At 44.7% G+C, this 16,227-nt stretch overlaps 1 protein-coding gene across 25 annotated transcripts in view; it reads right to left on the bottom strand.

Annotated features, from left to right (window-relative positions):
• Positions 1-16,227, bottom strand: part of EHMT1 (euchromatic histone lysine methyltransferase 1) — a 138,101-nt gene that overhangs the window by 44,671 nt on the left and 77,203 nt on the right. For 13 of the 25 annotated variants that reach the window (XM_083597166.1, XM_083597170.1, XM_083597167.1 and 10 more), the window contains 5 exons: positions 14,458-14,611; positions 11,167-11,303; positions 9,827-10,009; positions 6,592-6,672; positions 1,216-1,336 (listed from right to left, as the gene is read on the bottom strand). In XM_083597166.1, coding sequence (XP_083453292.1) covers positions 1,216-1,336; positions 6,592-6,672; positions 9,827-10,009; positions 11,167-11,303; positions 14,458-14,611 — 676 coding nt within the window. Of the gene's footprint in view, positions 1-1,215; positions 1,337-6,212; positions 6,360-6,591; positions 6,673-9,826; positions 10,010-11,166; positions 11,304-14,457; positions 14,612-16,227 lie in introns of all 25 variants that reach the window. The other 12 variants (XM_083597175.1, XM_083597152.1, XM_083597174.1 and 9 more) reach the window with 1 other exon arrangement.

The raw sequence follows: 16,227 nt of genomic DNA, 5'->3' as shown, positions 1-16,227 counted from the left end.
TTAAAAGCCTCTTCTTTCTCCTAAAATTGTGTCACTGTCCAAGAGCCAGTATGAGGAGGGAATAAATGCTCTGAGCTACTTGAGGGTCACGGATCAGATGCTGAACGACCAAAGCTGTTTTTACCAAGCATTGGTGCAAGGATAAGAGACAGACTGAGGAGGGCCTGCAGAACTTTTCCCTTAAGCCCTGTAAGATCTTGAGCCTCTTGGGAGAGGAGTATTGCCCTCACCCATGGAGGATACTACCTCTTCCAATCATTTCTCTATAAGCAAAGGTTTGCCAGACACACCAGTTGCCCTTCTCAGCCCAGGAGAGGAAAGTCAAAGCAACACGATTTGGGAAGCAAAAGCCTTAGCTCAGTGGAACAGCTTCTGCTTTGCACACAGAAGGTTCCAGGTTCAATCCCTGGCGTCTCTAGTTAGGACTGAGAAACACTCCCTGCATCAAATTCTGTACAGCCCCTGCCAGTCTATGTAGGCAAGAATACCAAGGTTGGTGGACCATTGGTCTGATTCAGTACAAGGCAGCTTCCTATGTTCCTTAAAAAGAATGAAAGAGTAGACCCCCTGGTTCCTAAGCGCAAGTCCCAGAGCAGCAACTACTTTGCTTAGAAAGCCACCTTTGAAGTTTTGGGGACAGGAGAAATGGCAAATGGGAAAGGCTGAGTCTTATCTCATCTCCTTCTGAACATTACTACTCTTGCATCTTGGCTGGAAACTGAGGAGTCAGGTGGTACTCCTCATGATGGCTCTGCGGTCTCAGTTTTGGATCCCCTATCCTAAGCCAATCTGCTTGTGCTCCCACTGCAAAGGAAATGAAGGAGGAAAGAACTTGCTCAGCCCCCATCTGTGCTATGCACTTATAGCCACATCACATCACTTTAAACAGTCATGGCTTCCCACAAAGAATCCCGGGAGTTGTAGTTTGTTAAGGGGGCAGAGAGTTGTTCCCATCACAGAGCTACAATTCCTAGTTACCTGGGAAAAGGAATGGATTGTTAAAACTGCTCTTCGGTGGGAATAGGGGGTCTCCTAACAACTCTCAGCGCCCTTAATAAACTGCAGTTCAAAGGAATATTTTGGGGGAGAAGCCATGGCTGTTTAAAGTGGCATGATGCTACTTTAAATGTATAGTATGACTGGGGCCTCAGTCTCCCCTGAACAAAAGCTACTGGGGTGAAGGGACAGAAAATAAGACACATTTGATCCTGTTACCCAATGCACCAGCTTGTTTCTTTTTACTCCTCCGCCTCCTCTTCCGGGTGGGTTTCAGCCAGGGACTCTCCATCTTGCCTTTCTTCTTCATCACCTTCTTCTTGAGGCTGGATTCCGAACTCTGCAAAAACCACAGGAGGCATCTGCTTCAGGAAAGCAGTGGCCTGACTGATCCTAAGCTATGCCCTTCACCTTTCTTTGTGATTAGAAGGCAACAGGAGAGAGGCAATGCTCTCAGAAGCACCTGAGTTTTTAAAAAGCCCAACGTATTTCAGAAATACAATCCTCTACTCTCCCCGCTACCCACCAGGGGCAATATGAAAGCTTGAGCCTCTTGAGTCTTGCCTAGATCAGGGGTTCCTAAGCTGTGGCCCACGGACCACACGGTGGTCTTGGAGCTGCATTCAGCTGGTCCTTGGCCTGACTATATTCAATATTCATACTGATTATTATTATTATTATTATTATTATTATTATTATTATTATTGAACTTGCCTCTCCCTTCACCATTTTTAGGTCAGCCACAGAGACTGGCACGTCTTGTGTTGCGTAATATAGCTCCTTCCACGAAAATACCACAGAACTGCCACCACATGCCAAGGTAGTACAAAGAGATCTGCAAGCTTGGAAAGAAATCACTATAGTCTCAGACTCATTCCTGTATTCTGCTTCCTTTGTAGCCAAACCTGTGTGTATCCAGCCAATCCAACTTCTCTGCCAAGAGAAACCCAATGCTACCGACGGCTACTAGCCAGGACATCTATGTTCTACCTACACTGTCAGAGGGAGTATGCCTCTTCTCACCAGCTGCCGGAAATCACAGGAGGGGGAAGTCTGGTTGGCCACTCTGAGAACAAGATGGTGGACTAGGTGGGCCTTTGGCATGATTTAGCAGGGCTTTTCTTAAGTTCTAAAACTGCTTTCTGTGGCATCTTGAGGTCCTTCAGAATCTTATCAGGGACTTCTTGATGAGAAGATCAGCTCCACCTGTCAGGGACCTGAAGACTCTCTCTTGGAACTTTATGATTGTTCAGATTTTTAACTGCAAGGTGGTTTGGGAGAATATCTACCTGGGCTGAGAAGTGGATGGTGATGGATCCGGAGAAGTAAGGCTCGCGCAGGCTTACCAGAGGCATCTGGCTGGTCACTTTGAGAACAGGATGCTGGACTAGGTGGGCCACTGGCCTGATCCATATGATGGGATGTAGGCAACTTTGCCCAACCTCACTTATTTTGCACTTTATTATATCATGTAATCTTTACTATTCAGGGCAGGCACATAGTATAAAAGCATTTTACTTCTGGTTTCTAGCCGCATATTTGTTTCTTTAAAAATATTTTTGCCCCACTCTTCTGCTGAAAAAGAACTTTATAAAGCACCCAATAATCAAAAGTAATCACAGAGAGATGATAGATATAATCATTACAAATAAAATGCTGATCAGGAAAGCACAAGAAAGGAGCAAAACCAAAGAGCAACAAATCCAGACAATCTGTCTTCATGTGTTCATTTAGCAAAATGTGCATGAGCAGGAATAAATCACAGGGGGCCTCCAGAAAATTCAGGTGCACATACTTTTGGTGAACCCCAGCTTGCCCTGACAATGGGACCCAGAACTGTGATTAACATTATTTTTTTTAGATTGCTTAATTTTCAAAAGCTTGCTTCAGAAACTATGGTTTGAAACTGACTTGTTTTAAACTAGCCACAGTAAATGTTAACCACAATTTGTCAAACAAAACAATACAACAAACTGCAGTTAACCAAAAGCAGAAAAGAAAGATTCTGAACTGCTCCCCTTGTATGTGTGTGGGAGGAGAGGGGAAAGGAGAATAATCCCAGGAGTCACTGCGGCTCATTTGTGCCTGTGCATAGCGCATACACACAAAGCTATGGTTTAGCATCATGTGTCAACCAGGCCATACTGGGTTGCACCATGGTTTATGAAGGTCATTCACTTACCTCTTATCACCTTCAGCGTTTAGATCCATGTCTCTTTTAACTGCTCTTCTCGATTAAGTCTTGATACCCAAAACTGTGGTTTAATGTTGATTCACCTAAAGGGATCTTTTATCCTGGTAAACCACCATTAAACCACAGATCCCTGGTTTTAATGCAATGAGGAAATGAAGTTTGAGCAAGGATTCCAGCACTAAAGCCAGTAAGCAACAGGAGTGCATAGGCACCTATTAATTCCCAACCACAGTTTAAGAAGCCAGGATCATCATGTCGGGAACAGGCCAGATGGTTACCACCCAGGAAAAAAGAACACTGAAATAACAATGTCTTAAAATGTAAGAGGAGAACCTCTTGTTGTTATTGTACCGCAGATCACCCAGCTATTTTCCAGCAGATCCTAATCTATGCTCTGCTTATCCCTGCCCATATTTATGAGCACAGACTGGGCTTTGTACTGAAAGGGAAGACTACAGCTGCAGCCTGATCATCAGTACAGCAGGGATTCAATACTGGACAGTCTGACTCAACTTACTAATAGGCAAAACTCGCCCTTCCAGAGAAATTGAAGCTTGAGGTGTTTTCACATGGGCAAAGGACTCTGTCCCATTGGAACAAAAATTTGCAAATAGGACATTTATCTCATATCTACATTTATTATTTTTTTACTAATAATTTTTATTAAATATTTTCATGAATTGCGAAAGAATGTGCAATGTCTCTCTTTTTTTGTTCAGATTATAAAGTCTTTTGGTTACACTGAATGTAAGACAATATGGTATCTAGAGGTATCCTATCTGCATTTATAACTGTTTAAAACAAGGCTAAACCAAAGGAGTAAAAAAGAAAATCCTTAACTGTCTGTCAGCTAACTCCTGGGAACAAGGTGTTATCCTGTTGCACAATTATATGCACTTAAGTCCCACTGAATAGATTTTTTAAAAAGAAAGCCCAGGTCTGTGCAGGACTGAAGCCGAAATATTTCGGGATGGGCTGATTACAACCTCTTTTGATGCTTAAATGAAGGGTGGCAAATCTTAGGCCTGGGGTCTGAATGTGGCCCTCCAAGCCTCTTCCTCTGGCCCCTGAGACTCTCCCCAGGGCACATCTCCTTTTCAACCACACCCCTCTGGTTCTGCTCCTCTCTGCTCCTTTCAGGTTCCCATGTCATGTTGAACCAAGCCATGGTTTGGCTAAGGTCTCTGGCTTGCTAATCATGAGCTGCAGCCAAGTTTTTTTCTTGAGAGGCAAGCGCTTAACCACAAGTCCCAGGTTCAGGAGACATATTAAGCCAAACCTTGGATTAGCTCAGCAAAGTGCAACAATAAAAAAGTCCACAGAGGAGCAAAGTGGCTGAAAACTGCATTCTGGGAGCCCTCATACTTGTGCATTTCACTAAGCCAGGAAGGCTGAAGGAGTTCACTGATTAAAATCAACAAGACTTTTAATACCAGATGAAAATCCACCCCACCACTCAATTAATCAGCACATTCAACACAAAGGGGGGGGGGAGATAAAACAAAATTCCTGGAGATCATTCAGCTGTGGTTAGGAGGACAAGAAACAAGCCCTGTGTTTGTGTGCTGTCTCCTCCCATCACTTACTCAGCTTAATTAATAATTTAAGGATTTAATCAAACCATAGTTTACAGTTACACCAGAACCCGTAAAGTCTGCTTTCCGTGAGTCCTCTAAACCAGGAACAAACTGTGGTTTGCCATCTTGGTTTGGAGGGCTTGTTTAAACCGTTCAGTAAGCCAAGATTGGTCTCAGGTCTGATCCTCCAAACCACGGAACTGGAAATGTTAAGCCTATATGTATCTAGTGGATTAGATTCTGGTAACGTAATACCAGTTCAACAAGAGAACATTTTAACAGTTCAACTTGTGTGCAACTAATGGAAACAAATGCTGTTTCATTTTTAATATCCTCCTGCAAAACTAAAGTATTTATCACCTTCCATGAACAGTTTCGGTAATATATTAATTTGTGCAAATTTTTAGAAGGTCACTAATTAATAATTGTTAAAACCAGCTTACTGATTCACTAGTAATTCTTTAATCAGTTGACAGATCTTAGATCTGTTACAAACACTGAGTGGCAAATGCATTTTTTGTGCCTGTATTAACACTACATCAAACGAAGAACTTAACTGGAAAAACAAGGCTGCAAGCTTGTGCACACTTTCCTAAGAGTAAGCCCCAATGAATACAATGGAATTTACTTCTGAGGGAGCACGCATAAGATTGCACAGTGGAAATCTTTTCCAGAAGTGCATTCTCAGTATTTTGTTGGGGATGTACATCCATACCCAAACCACAGTTGACTGGTTCAGATATAGCTGCAGACTATGGCTTGAGGCAAGCAGGACAATATTCATCTTTGCATAGCAAAGATGCCTTACCACTTTGCATAGCAATATGCCTTACCACTGATTTTATCAAGGTACAGCAACTTGCCCAATGCAAGCCAAACAGGCTCTGTGTCAGAGCAAGCATTCAAACCTGGGACCCCCTGTATCCAAACCCAACAAAAGTCTTTATGCTTCGGGATTCCAGTGCAGCTCCCATCGCTTGAAATCAGCAAAGAAGGCGAAGAAAGGGAAAACGGCTGAATCAAAGGCCAAAGCAGAATTTGAAACACAAGAAAGAAAAGCACATGGGGAAATTGTGCATATATATGGGGTGTGGTGCAGTATAGTGCAGTGCCTGTGATGCTGTGTGTTTGTGTCTTGAATTGAAGCACCCAGTCGTCAGGAACCAGAGCCTTACCTCCTGCATCCCTGGTGCTATGCCATCTAGTGCTCTCCTACAAACCTGTCTAAGTGCCACAGTACAAGGGAACTACCCCCTAGGCTGCAGTAAGCATCAGCTGATCATCTACAGGCCAATCCTGGCTCTCTGAGGCTGATAAAAGCCATTGCCACAGGGTTTCCCTCGTCAGTCTGAGCAATTTGGGTCACTATGAGCAGCAGCAACAGCAGCAGCAGCAGCAACAGCAGCAGCAACAACAACAGTAGCAGCAGACTCCTGGTGCCTTGCCTTGCCTCCCGTGAAAGATGGCCCTGGATAGTCCCTGTTTGGACCAAGCCCCTGCTTCTGTCCTGCTTGCTCCAGCCTCGACCATGCCTGTCTGGACCACGCCCTTGTCTTGGCATCTGGCAAGCAAGGGCAGACCCCTGCTGAGGCCTAACAAGAAATCAATAAACTTTTATTGTAACACAGAACTGTTTAGAAGGTGAAAACATTGTTTGAAACCCATAAAAGCAGGCAGAGCAACTGGGTAACAAAAAAATACGTTTGTTTTGTTTTTAAATGTTATTATCAGGAAGAATGCTAAGCCTTGCATGGGTGCTCCTCACCATCATTCTTGCTGCACACATAAACTGAGGTGGGAAGGCATACAGGAGGAACAGCTCACCAAGTCAGACTCGTCACCGTCTTCCTCATCTTCCCCGGAGTCTACAGAGTCTTGCTCATCCTCGGACTCACCATGGACAATCTGTGGTGGCCAAAGGAAAGTGAGCAAGAAAGTAAATCAGATGAGAAAAGCTGTCACCCACTTAAAGAACCAAGGCTGCTAGCTTATGCTAGGTCAGATTATTTGTTTTGACTCAGAAGCAACTTGCTGGGTGCAGCAAACCAACAGCTGCATCCAGTATTATGAAAAACACACCTTAATATAGATTTATGCTTTATACTAAGTAAAGTGTTTTATTTCTTAAAATGTGTTTTAGTATGTTTCAATAGGAATATGTTGTCATTTTATTAGTCTTAATTATTACTTTTATTAATCTCTACTTTTAAATAGTGAATAGAGTTGTTTTTTTAAGTTTACGTAAATTCTGTTACCTGGTTTAGATTTTGTAACCTTGCTTTGTTCTGCTTTGGTTGAAGGACTACTGCAATAGAAGTTCCTTGTGTTTGTGCTTTAGTCCTGCTCAGAGAAGACTCACTGAAATTCATGCATATGACTAACATAGATTCACTAAGTTCCACTGGGTGTTCGTAGACCTTAGTTGGCTACAACCCTAAATTGGGTGTTCTCCTTAAATTTGTACACACAAAGCAGGTTTCATGGTCCCTGGTTCTGGTTCCTAGGTTTTTGTTTTATTCGTTTTGTTCACCCTCCCTGTGGAATGCCCTCCCATCAGATATCAAGGAGATAAATTAACTACACTATAAAGAATTTTTAGAAGGCAGTCCTGCATCGCGAAGTTTCAAACGTTTGATGTTTTATTATGTATGTGCAGTATGTCGCCCAGAGTGGCTGGGGCAACCCAGCCAGATGAGTGGGGCATAAGCAATAAAATTATTAAATAATAATAATAGCAGCAGCACACAGCTTGGAATGCACCTTCAGGCTCGTGTGGCATGTGGCAGCCATGAATCATCTACACTGCAGTTCTAATTGAGGAACTGTTTTCCTCCCTTTATCTGTAGTTTACACCAGAAACCAAACCACAGATACTCCCAAGGCAGAGATTCCATTCCAGGGAAGAAGCCAGAGCAACTCCTACACAGAAGCACCAAGTTTCAAGGCTCACTCCCGCTGGCAGAAGCTTATATCTAGGCAACAGGTCAGTATTGATGTGGTCTTGATGCTTAATTCCCATCAGCAAAATAAGCCTTGTTGCATTTTGCGGGCAGCTGTGTTTTTGCATTGTACGTTGGTCTTCAGAGATTAGATAGTGGAGCCAGAATAGCCCAGAGGCCAGAGCTGCTACAGAATGCCACGGACCGGGTAGCAAGTTGTGCACCTTACTGGGCACATCTGTCACACATGGGCAAATTTAACGATATTTGGAACTTATTTTTATAAACACTGTATTAGGTTAAAAGTAGGTTAACTACAGTAACAAGCTTGTAATGTTTATGAGCTCTGTTTTGGTTTGGTTTTGGTATTCTATGTGAGTATATGGGTGTTATTTTCCCACCCCACGCCCTCACAAAACCAGGGGAAGGAATCAGCACTGAGCCACTGAGCCTTCTGCCCCTTTCACCTCCACTGTAGATGTTGTGGTGCATGGAATGAATAGTCGTTTTGGGTGTTGCAGTGGTTAAGAATGGATGTTCCTTAGGGATGCTGTATTGGCTAGAGTGCTGGAATTTGATCTGGGTTGGCCAGGATTGAAATCCCCACTCAGGTGTGAAGCTCACTCAGCCTAACCTACCTCAAAGGGATGTTGTGAGGATAAAAAACAAGGAGGTTGAGAACAGTGTACACCATGTTTAGCTCCTTGGAGTGGAAAGGTGGGACATAAATGCAATAAATGAGTAAATAAATTTGGGTCCAAGTGAACCAATAATCACCAATACATCTCTCTTTACTGCTTTATGTTTCAAATTTTAAAAAGATCCAACTGAAGGAGAAGGAGGAGAGAAAAATAGAGAGATCAAATCTGCCATAAACTTTTTAACCTCCTGATTAAAAGAAGCCTTTTGTCAATTTATTGTACAGGTTTTCGCTGATTAAATCTGCATATGTTTGCATGCAAATTGGAAATTCTTAAAGGTGGGGAGTGGAATCAAGTTTCTATTTAATTTTTTTTAAGATAATGCCCCCACCCCACATATTGCAGTGGGAACTCTCAGAGAAGAATGGCTGCCTCCCGTATAAGGGCTTCTTTTTTAAGGTGGAAGCAGACTTCTGGCATTTTATTTAAATTTCTTTAAAGCCACCCAGGGAAAACTTTTGCTTTCTCATTGAGGGGCAGAATACATTTTGAAAACGAAGCAATGTGAAGATGGACAGCTGCCATCCACAATGATGATTTACAAATGTGCACTTGTTTTGGAAACGTTTAAGGGCTATTAGATTGGTTTTTGTCATTTATGCCCCCCGTGAATCTCTAGGACTTTAAGCTAATCAGACTGGTGACTATGCAGAGGAGTAAGTGATGGCATGGAAGGGGGTGAGAAATGCAGCTTGCAAATATAATATAACTCTTTAATAAAACATTGTTTTTTTAATATGGCAATTAAAACAAGTATTTAAAAATAACGAGCCTGTGCTCCAATTTATCCAGGACTTTTAAAACAGAATGAACAAAATATTTTAACTGACCCATCAACCCAATTAACTGACATAATATTGCAGCTCCCATTTCCTCCTTGAAACATCTGGATATAACAACATCTGGAGAACACTCAGGCACCTGAGATCTTGAAGGTGGTGGTGGAAAGCACCTTTGTGCTACACCACAAACTCTTGCTTCACCTTGTCGCTTCCTTTAAAGGTAAAGGTAAAGGGACCCCTGACCATTAGGTCCAGTCGTGACCGACCCTGGGGTTGCAGCACTCATCTCGCTTTATTGGCCGAGGGAGCCAGCGTACAGCTTCCGGGTCATGTGGCCAGCATGACTAAGCCGCTTCTGGCGAACCAAAGCAGCGCACGGAAACGCCGTTTACCTTCCTGCCAGAGCGGTACCTATTTATCTACTTGCACTTTGATGTGCTTTTGAACTGCTAGGTTGGCAGGAGCAGGGACTGAGCAACGGGAGCTCACCCCCGTCGCGGGGATTCGAACCGCCAACCTTCTGATCAGCAAGTCCTAGGCTCTGTGGTTTAACCCACAGCGCCACCCGCGTACTCCCACCTATATTAATCAAAGTTAAAAGTTGTCCTCAAGCATCTCAAACAAGCATTCAAATCACCTTTCTGGCACGGCTGCCATCGACAACTCCCTCCTTAGCCATTCTGTTCTCCTCTGCAGGGAAGGCAGCCTGCTGCTCAGTTCCACGTTCATTGTCTTCTTCCAGTTCATCTGAGTCCTCATCTTCAGAATCCGCATCTAAGCTCTCCCCGTTCACATGAGGGCTAGAATCACCCTTTTCAACCTGAATGCACCCATGTGGACAAACAGTTAAATTGAAAGGGAAGTGAACACATTTTTCAGGCCACATTCACTGGTGGGAACCTTCTGAGGGCCACGGTGAAGACGCAGTGGCTTCAAGCAGCAACACAGAACGCCACACCCCTGCACAAACCTCTCCATGCAGGAAGCAAGAGGCCTTACCACAGTTCAATCACACATTCCCGTCAGGCAAAAGTACTTGAGGAAGGCATGGAGCAGAGCTGGCGAGGACTGTGTCTTGCAGAGAGCCCTGAATCCCAGGCAGAAAAGTCAGGAGGGCTCAATTTGGCCACCAGGGTCAAGGTTTCCCTCCCCTGCTACAAATATATACAGGTTCCACTTTGCATTAAACCAGGGACAAGGAGCCTGTAGTCCTCCAGATGTTGTTTGGCTCCAATTCCCATCAAAAAAGGATCCAGCAAGGCATGATAGGAACTGGAGTCCAACCACATCTGGAGGACTAAAGGTTTCCCACTCCTTGTTTGCTTATTTCAGGCTGCAGTCCTGTAAACCAGGGGCAGGGAATGTCAGTGGGCCCCCATCACACCTCACCATTGCCCATACTAACTGATGCTGGTGGGGAGTTGGAGCCTAATGACAAGCAGAGGGCCACAGATGTCCCCCTACCCTGTCTGTACTGAACAAATAAAGTTGGGACGGGGCCTATGCACACTGCCCTGAGCAAACTGGAGAAAGGGTAAGCTTAAAATGCAATAGTGAAGTAATTAAAAATGAAGAGGTCTATAACTAGGCTTACTGAATATATATAATCATTTTATGGGTTGACCATGGGTGCTCCCCTGTCTTCCTTTTCTCCACAGATATCTGCAGGGGCTGTTAACCCTCACAAACTACATGTAGGCTTCCCATTGGGGCATCACTGTGAGATGGAGGGATGCTGGCCTAGATGGGCCTTTGCTCCAATCCAGCAGAACCACTGGGTTCTTAAGAAAGCAGGCCCAAAAACAGTCTATCGCCTGTTCACATTTCTTCTAAAAGAAACAATTCCCTGGATTATACAGCCACACCGCACAAAGAGAAGTTCCTTGCTGATCTGGACCACCATCTCCGGCTACGAGAGTGGCTGACACCACCTTCCATTCATCCACCAAGCACCTCGCTCTCTTCCACAGCCCTCACCTTGCCACCTGAAGTGGAATGGGCAAGGCTCCTGAACATCTCAATCATAGTCCTCTGTTTCAAAACTTTGGTCTTTTTCTTGGGAACCAGGCTGTACGTTCCCATTCTTCGCTTCTTCTTTCTAGATACTGAAGCAGCTGGACGGGAGGGACAAAAGAGAAAATAATCAGGAGGCAGAAAGTAGGGTGCAGAAACACAAGAAGGTATATGAGCCTTCCTGAGGGTGGGTGGATCAGATGCAGTATCCAACATTTAATTCAGTAAACAGCTAACTAACATATTTTTCGCTCTATAAGACGCACCAGACCATAAGACGCACCTAGTTTCTGGAGGAGGAGAACAAGAAAAAAATATTCTGAATCCCAGAAGCCAGAACAGCAAGGGGGATCACTGTGCAGTGAAAGCAGCAACCCCTCTCACTGTTCTGGCTTCTGGGATAGCTCCGCAGCCTGCATTCGCTCCATAAGACGCACACACATTTCTCCTTACTTTTTAGGAGGGAAAAAGTGAGTCTTATAAAGCAAAAAATACGGTAAGTACAAAGGAACACACAATCAAACACCAAGTCCCATTTTCACTCCCCCTGTTTTAGTTATAAGGAGAAGAAGAGCGCTTGGTGGAGCTGCACTGCTCACCTGGCCTCTGTTTGGTTGCACTGCAGCTGCTTACCAGGAGATTAGGAGGCAAGTGGGGAGGTCAGGAGCCCTGCATTGTTTCTTTGCATTATACTGATCTTGCCATTCCCCCTCTACAATTCTGAGAATCCCTTGGGAAGAGGAAAAGACTGTTCTACCACTCCAGGAATTGTAGCTCTGTGAGATACAACAACTCTCAGCTCCTTTAAGAAACTACAGTTCCCAGAATTCTGTGGGGGAAGTAATGACTGCTTAAAGTGATCTCGCAGTGCTTGAAATGCACTCTTATGTAAATACGGCCTTGAGGACAAGCAAAGCAACTGATTAAAAGCTATTAAAAGGCAACATCCAACTAATGAAAATCTGCATCATACAGTTGGCATCCATCTGTCTTGGGAGACAATGGAGGAGTGCACATTTAGGGGTGATGTCAAGCCTCTTCATGATAAAGATGCAGGCTGCGTCCAATGGCAGTTTCACTCCTCCCACACCACCAAAAAGTTTCCCCAATGCAGAATAGCAATTAGGCTGTGATGCAAAGTATTTCCTGCCTCCCCAAATCCAGAGATTCCCTGATGCAGCTCTCCTCTCGAGATTTTCAAAGCATAGGTGAAAGCATAGGTGGTGTTTCTCAAACTTGGATCACCAGCTGTTGTTGGATGACAACTCTCATCACTCCTGACCGCTGGTCCTGCTGGCTAGTCTGAGAAACACTGGCATAGGGGATCCTTGGATTTAGGGAGGAGAAAGAGTGGGATAGCAGAAGCTGGAGTTAATGGTAGGTAAAGGACCCTTGGACGGTTGTCTAGCAGAATTTTGACACGGGTGGCGCTGTGGGTTAAACCACAGAGCCTAGGGCTTGCCAATCAGAAGGTTGGCGGTTCGAATCCCTGCAACAGGGTGAGCTCCCGTTGCTCGGTCCCAGCTCCTGCCCACCTAGCAGTTTGAAAGCACGCCAAAGTGCAAGTAGATAAATACATACCGCTCTGGCAGGAAGGTAAACAGTGTTTCCATGCGCTGCTCTGGTTTGCCAGAAGCAGCTTAGTCATGCTGCCCGCATGACCTGAAAACTGTACACCGGCTCCCTCAGCCAATAAGGTGAGATGAGCACCACAACCCCAGAGTCAGTCACGGCTGGACCTAACGGTCAGGGGTCTCTTTACCTTTACTTTTAAAGGTAAAGGACCCTTGGATGGTTGTCTAGTAGAATTTGACTACAGAGTGTGGCACTTATCTCTGCTTTCAGACCGAAGGAGCCGGTGTTTGTCCACAGACAGCTTTCCAGGTCATGTGGCCAGCATGACCAAACCGCTTCTGGTGCAACAGGAGGCCATGACGGAAGCCAGAGCACACAGAAATGCCGTTTACCTTCTCCCCGCAGTGGTACCTATTTATCTGCTGGTATGCTTTCAAACTGCTAGGTTGGCAGAAGCTGGGACAAAGCAATGGGAGCTCACCCTGTCACATGGATTTGAACTGCCGACCTTACAATCAGCAAGCGCAAGAGGCTCAGTGGTTTATAGACCACAGCGCCACTGAATTCCTTCCAAGAAGTTGGAGGAGAATGCCCCATATACAAGAGGCAATTAAAGGAGACACAAAAGGTTCACAGTCCACATTAATGTGAGGTATATATGGGCCCTTAGAATCCAAAGCTGTATCTACATCATACTTTTAAAGCACTAATGTACAACTCAAACAGTAATGGCTTCCCCCTAAGAATCCTGGGAGCTGTAGTTTGTTAAGGGTTCTGAGAATTACTGGGGCACCTCTGCTCCTTGCATAGAGGAAAGGGAAAACTGATTGTTTCCTGGGGAAACACGCATGTAAGAGTTGGTGGAGGAGTAAAAAGAAACAAGCATTAGGTAACAGGATTAGATGTGCTTTGTTTTTCACCCCTCCTCCAATGCCAGCTGCTGAGAACTGCAAGTGTGAAGAGAGCATTGTTACGCTGGGTTCTGCTTGCAAGCTTCCCAAAGGTATCTGGCTGGCCACTGTTTGAAGAGGATGCTGGACTAAAGGGCTTCATCCAGCAGGTCTCTACTTATTTTCTTATGGCAGTTCTTATTTGTCAGGATCTTGGCTGGGGAGGGAAGGGTTTAAGCTTCCCCTTCTTGCATGCTATGGTTCATTTGAAAATACACAAGACACAAACACTGTTACATTTAAAAAACAACAGCAGACAAACCCCTGACCTTCTGTTTATTGGTGTGTTAAGCCAAATTTGTCCCTCATTTAAGCTTTAGGTGCATGGAACTTCAGCTCCACCTCCACAATGTTCCAGCAATTTTCTGCTTAAATTGCAAGGGCTGATAATCCAATCAAAGGGGGCAGATGGCGGTAGTGAAAGTGGCCACAACAGTGGTTCCCCCACCCCACTTGAAAATTGCTGAGGGTCTTGACAGACCACTTACATTCCCCCCCCCCATTTTAGCAATTATAATGCTCTGTGCTAGATGTGGTATAATTTTTAATTTATGGACACCCTGTGGACACCCTGTGGACCACCTGGTGAAGCTCATGGGCCATTGGTAGTCTGCAGACCACAATCTGGGAAACCCTGGGTTACAGAAAAGGCCAGCAGACTCCCAACTTGAGCTTTTGCTTCCCCACAAAAATAACATAGAAAGGGGGGTATGCTCTGTTAATTCTTTACCTGTCTGTGATTTTGATGCTGCCACATAGCTCTGGTTCTGAGGTAGAGATGAATGAAGGCCAGGAACAGGGGGCAAAGAGGGGGGCTTCCCAAATTCCAAAAGTTCCCTTCTTCCATCTTCCTTGGGTGTTTCTTTGGGGTCTCTACTTGTGTGCTGGGAACAGAAATCAAAAAGAACTCTTTATATTTTTCTGGTGAAAATCAACTACCTTAAGAAAACATTACTTTAAAAAGGAAGGAAGGAAGGAAGGAAGGAAGGAAGGAAGGAAGGAAGGAAAGAAAGGATGTTTAATCCTCATTAAAAAGGCACATATTCTTGTAAATATGTAAACCCGGCTCCCAAACCTTTCTCTTGCACAAAGAGAGATGGAATCCCCCCCATCCAAAGCAAAGAACTTGAGCACAACCGATGAGTAAAGACACCTAAAGCCCACAATCTTTCTTTCAGCCACATAAGGTGCCCTTCTTTCTTTTTGTTTTCATTTTTTTTAAATAAAAAAAAATGCATGAAGGATCAAAGTGAAATTACAGGAGGCAGTTAAGAGGCACTCATCTAAAGCAGCCATCAATAATGAAAAGTGCCTGTTGATGGTTCTATTGGCAGAGGTTTAGGCACTCAGTACATCTGCTTAATGGAACACACATGTACTGGGCTAGGAACGGACACACTTCAGACTCATTTTGCTTAAAACACCCCTCCATTAGAAAATAGTCCAAGGCAGTGAATACTGGGACAAACAATCCTTACTGCACCATATGAATAGAGGTTATGACCCTGCACTGTGTTTTGATATTGAAGGGCGCAGGTGATCAGGCAGAATTTCCACTGCCAGCACAAGAGAATGCAAGTCCTGCTTGTGGGTCGTTCCATCAGGGTGTGTGGTTAAGAATAGAATAGAATGCTGGAATAGATGGGCCTCTGGACTGACGGATCAGGCAGCTACTCGTGGCTTGCACTGGAGCAGAGTGTGGTAAGACAGGAGCAGCCAATGTGGTACTCTCCCAAATGTTGCTGGAAACTACAGTGGTACCTCTGGACACGATCGCTTCTGGTTGAGCATGCGTCAGGTTATGAGCTGTGCTAACCCGGAAGCAGTTGCTCCTGGTTGTGAGCTTTGCCCTTGGATGTGAGCGGAAATTGAGTGCACGCAGCGGCAGACACGCTTTTGCTAACGGTGCCTCACGTTAAGAACAGTTTCAGGATAAGAACGGACCTCTGGAATGAATTAAGTTCGTATCCAGAGGTGCCACTGTAGTTCAATCAGCCCCCAGCCAACAAGGCCAATGGATGGTGGAAACTGCAGCCCAGCGACATCTAGCACGCACTATGTTGGCTACTCCTGTGCTAAGGCCTCAAGAAGAGGGAATGGGGAATGGCAGTCTATGAACCTGGCAGGCAGGGGCTATGTTTGGATGCTCATATTTCAGGTTAATAAGATATGAACGGAACTAATGGTCTTGAACAGAGTTGCTCTGCTCCCCTACCCATTGCATAAGAAAGTAAACAAACTAGGTAGCCTTCAGCTAACAAGAGTTTCCTGTTACGTCCAAGCCAGAAAACTACAGTTAATGGCTTCAGAACAATCTGGGAGATGAATGAGCTATTTAAGCAGTCTTAAGAACAGAAGAGGAGTCTGCTGGACCAATGCAGTCCATCGAGTCCAACACTGGGTTCTAAGAGTTGCCAACCAGATGCTTTGGGTTGCATCAAACTTCAGAGTACACCAACTGAAGTTCATGCACCTAAGTTAGTCATGTCCATCCATTTAA

This window comes from Podarcis filfolensis (genome assembly GCF_964270895.1).
Source record: "Podarcis filfolensis genome assembly, chromosome: Z".
NCBI classification, from domain to species: Eukaryota; Metazoa; Chordata; class Lepidosauria; order Squamata; family Lacertidae; genus Podarcis; species Podarcis filfolensis.
This window is presented reverse-complemented; position numbering and strand designations above follow the sequence as displayed.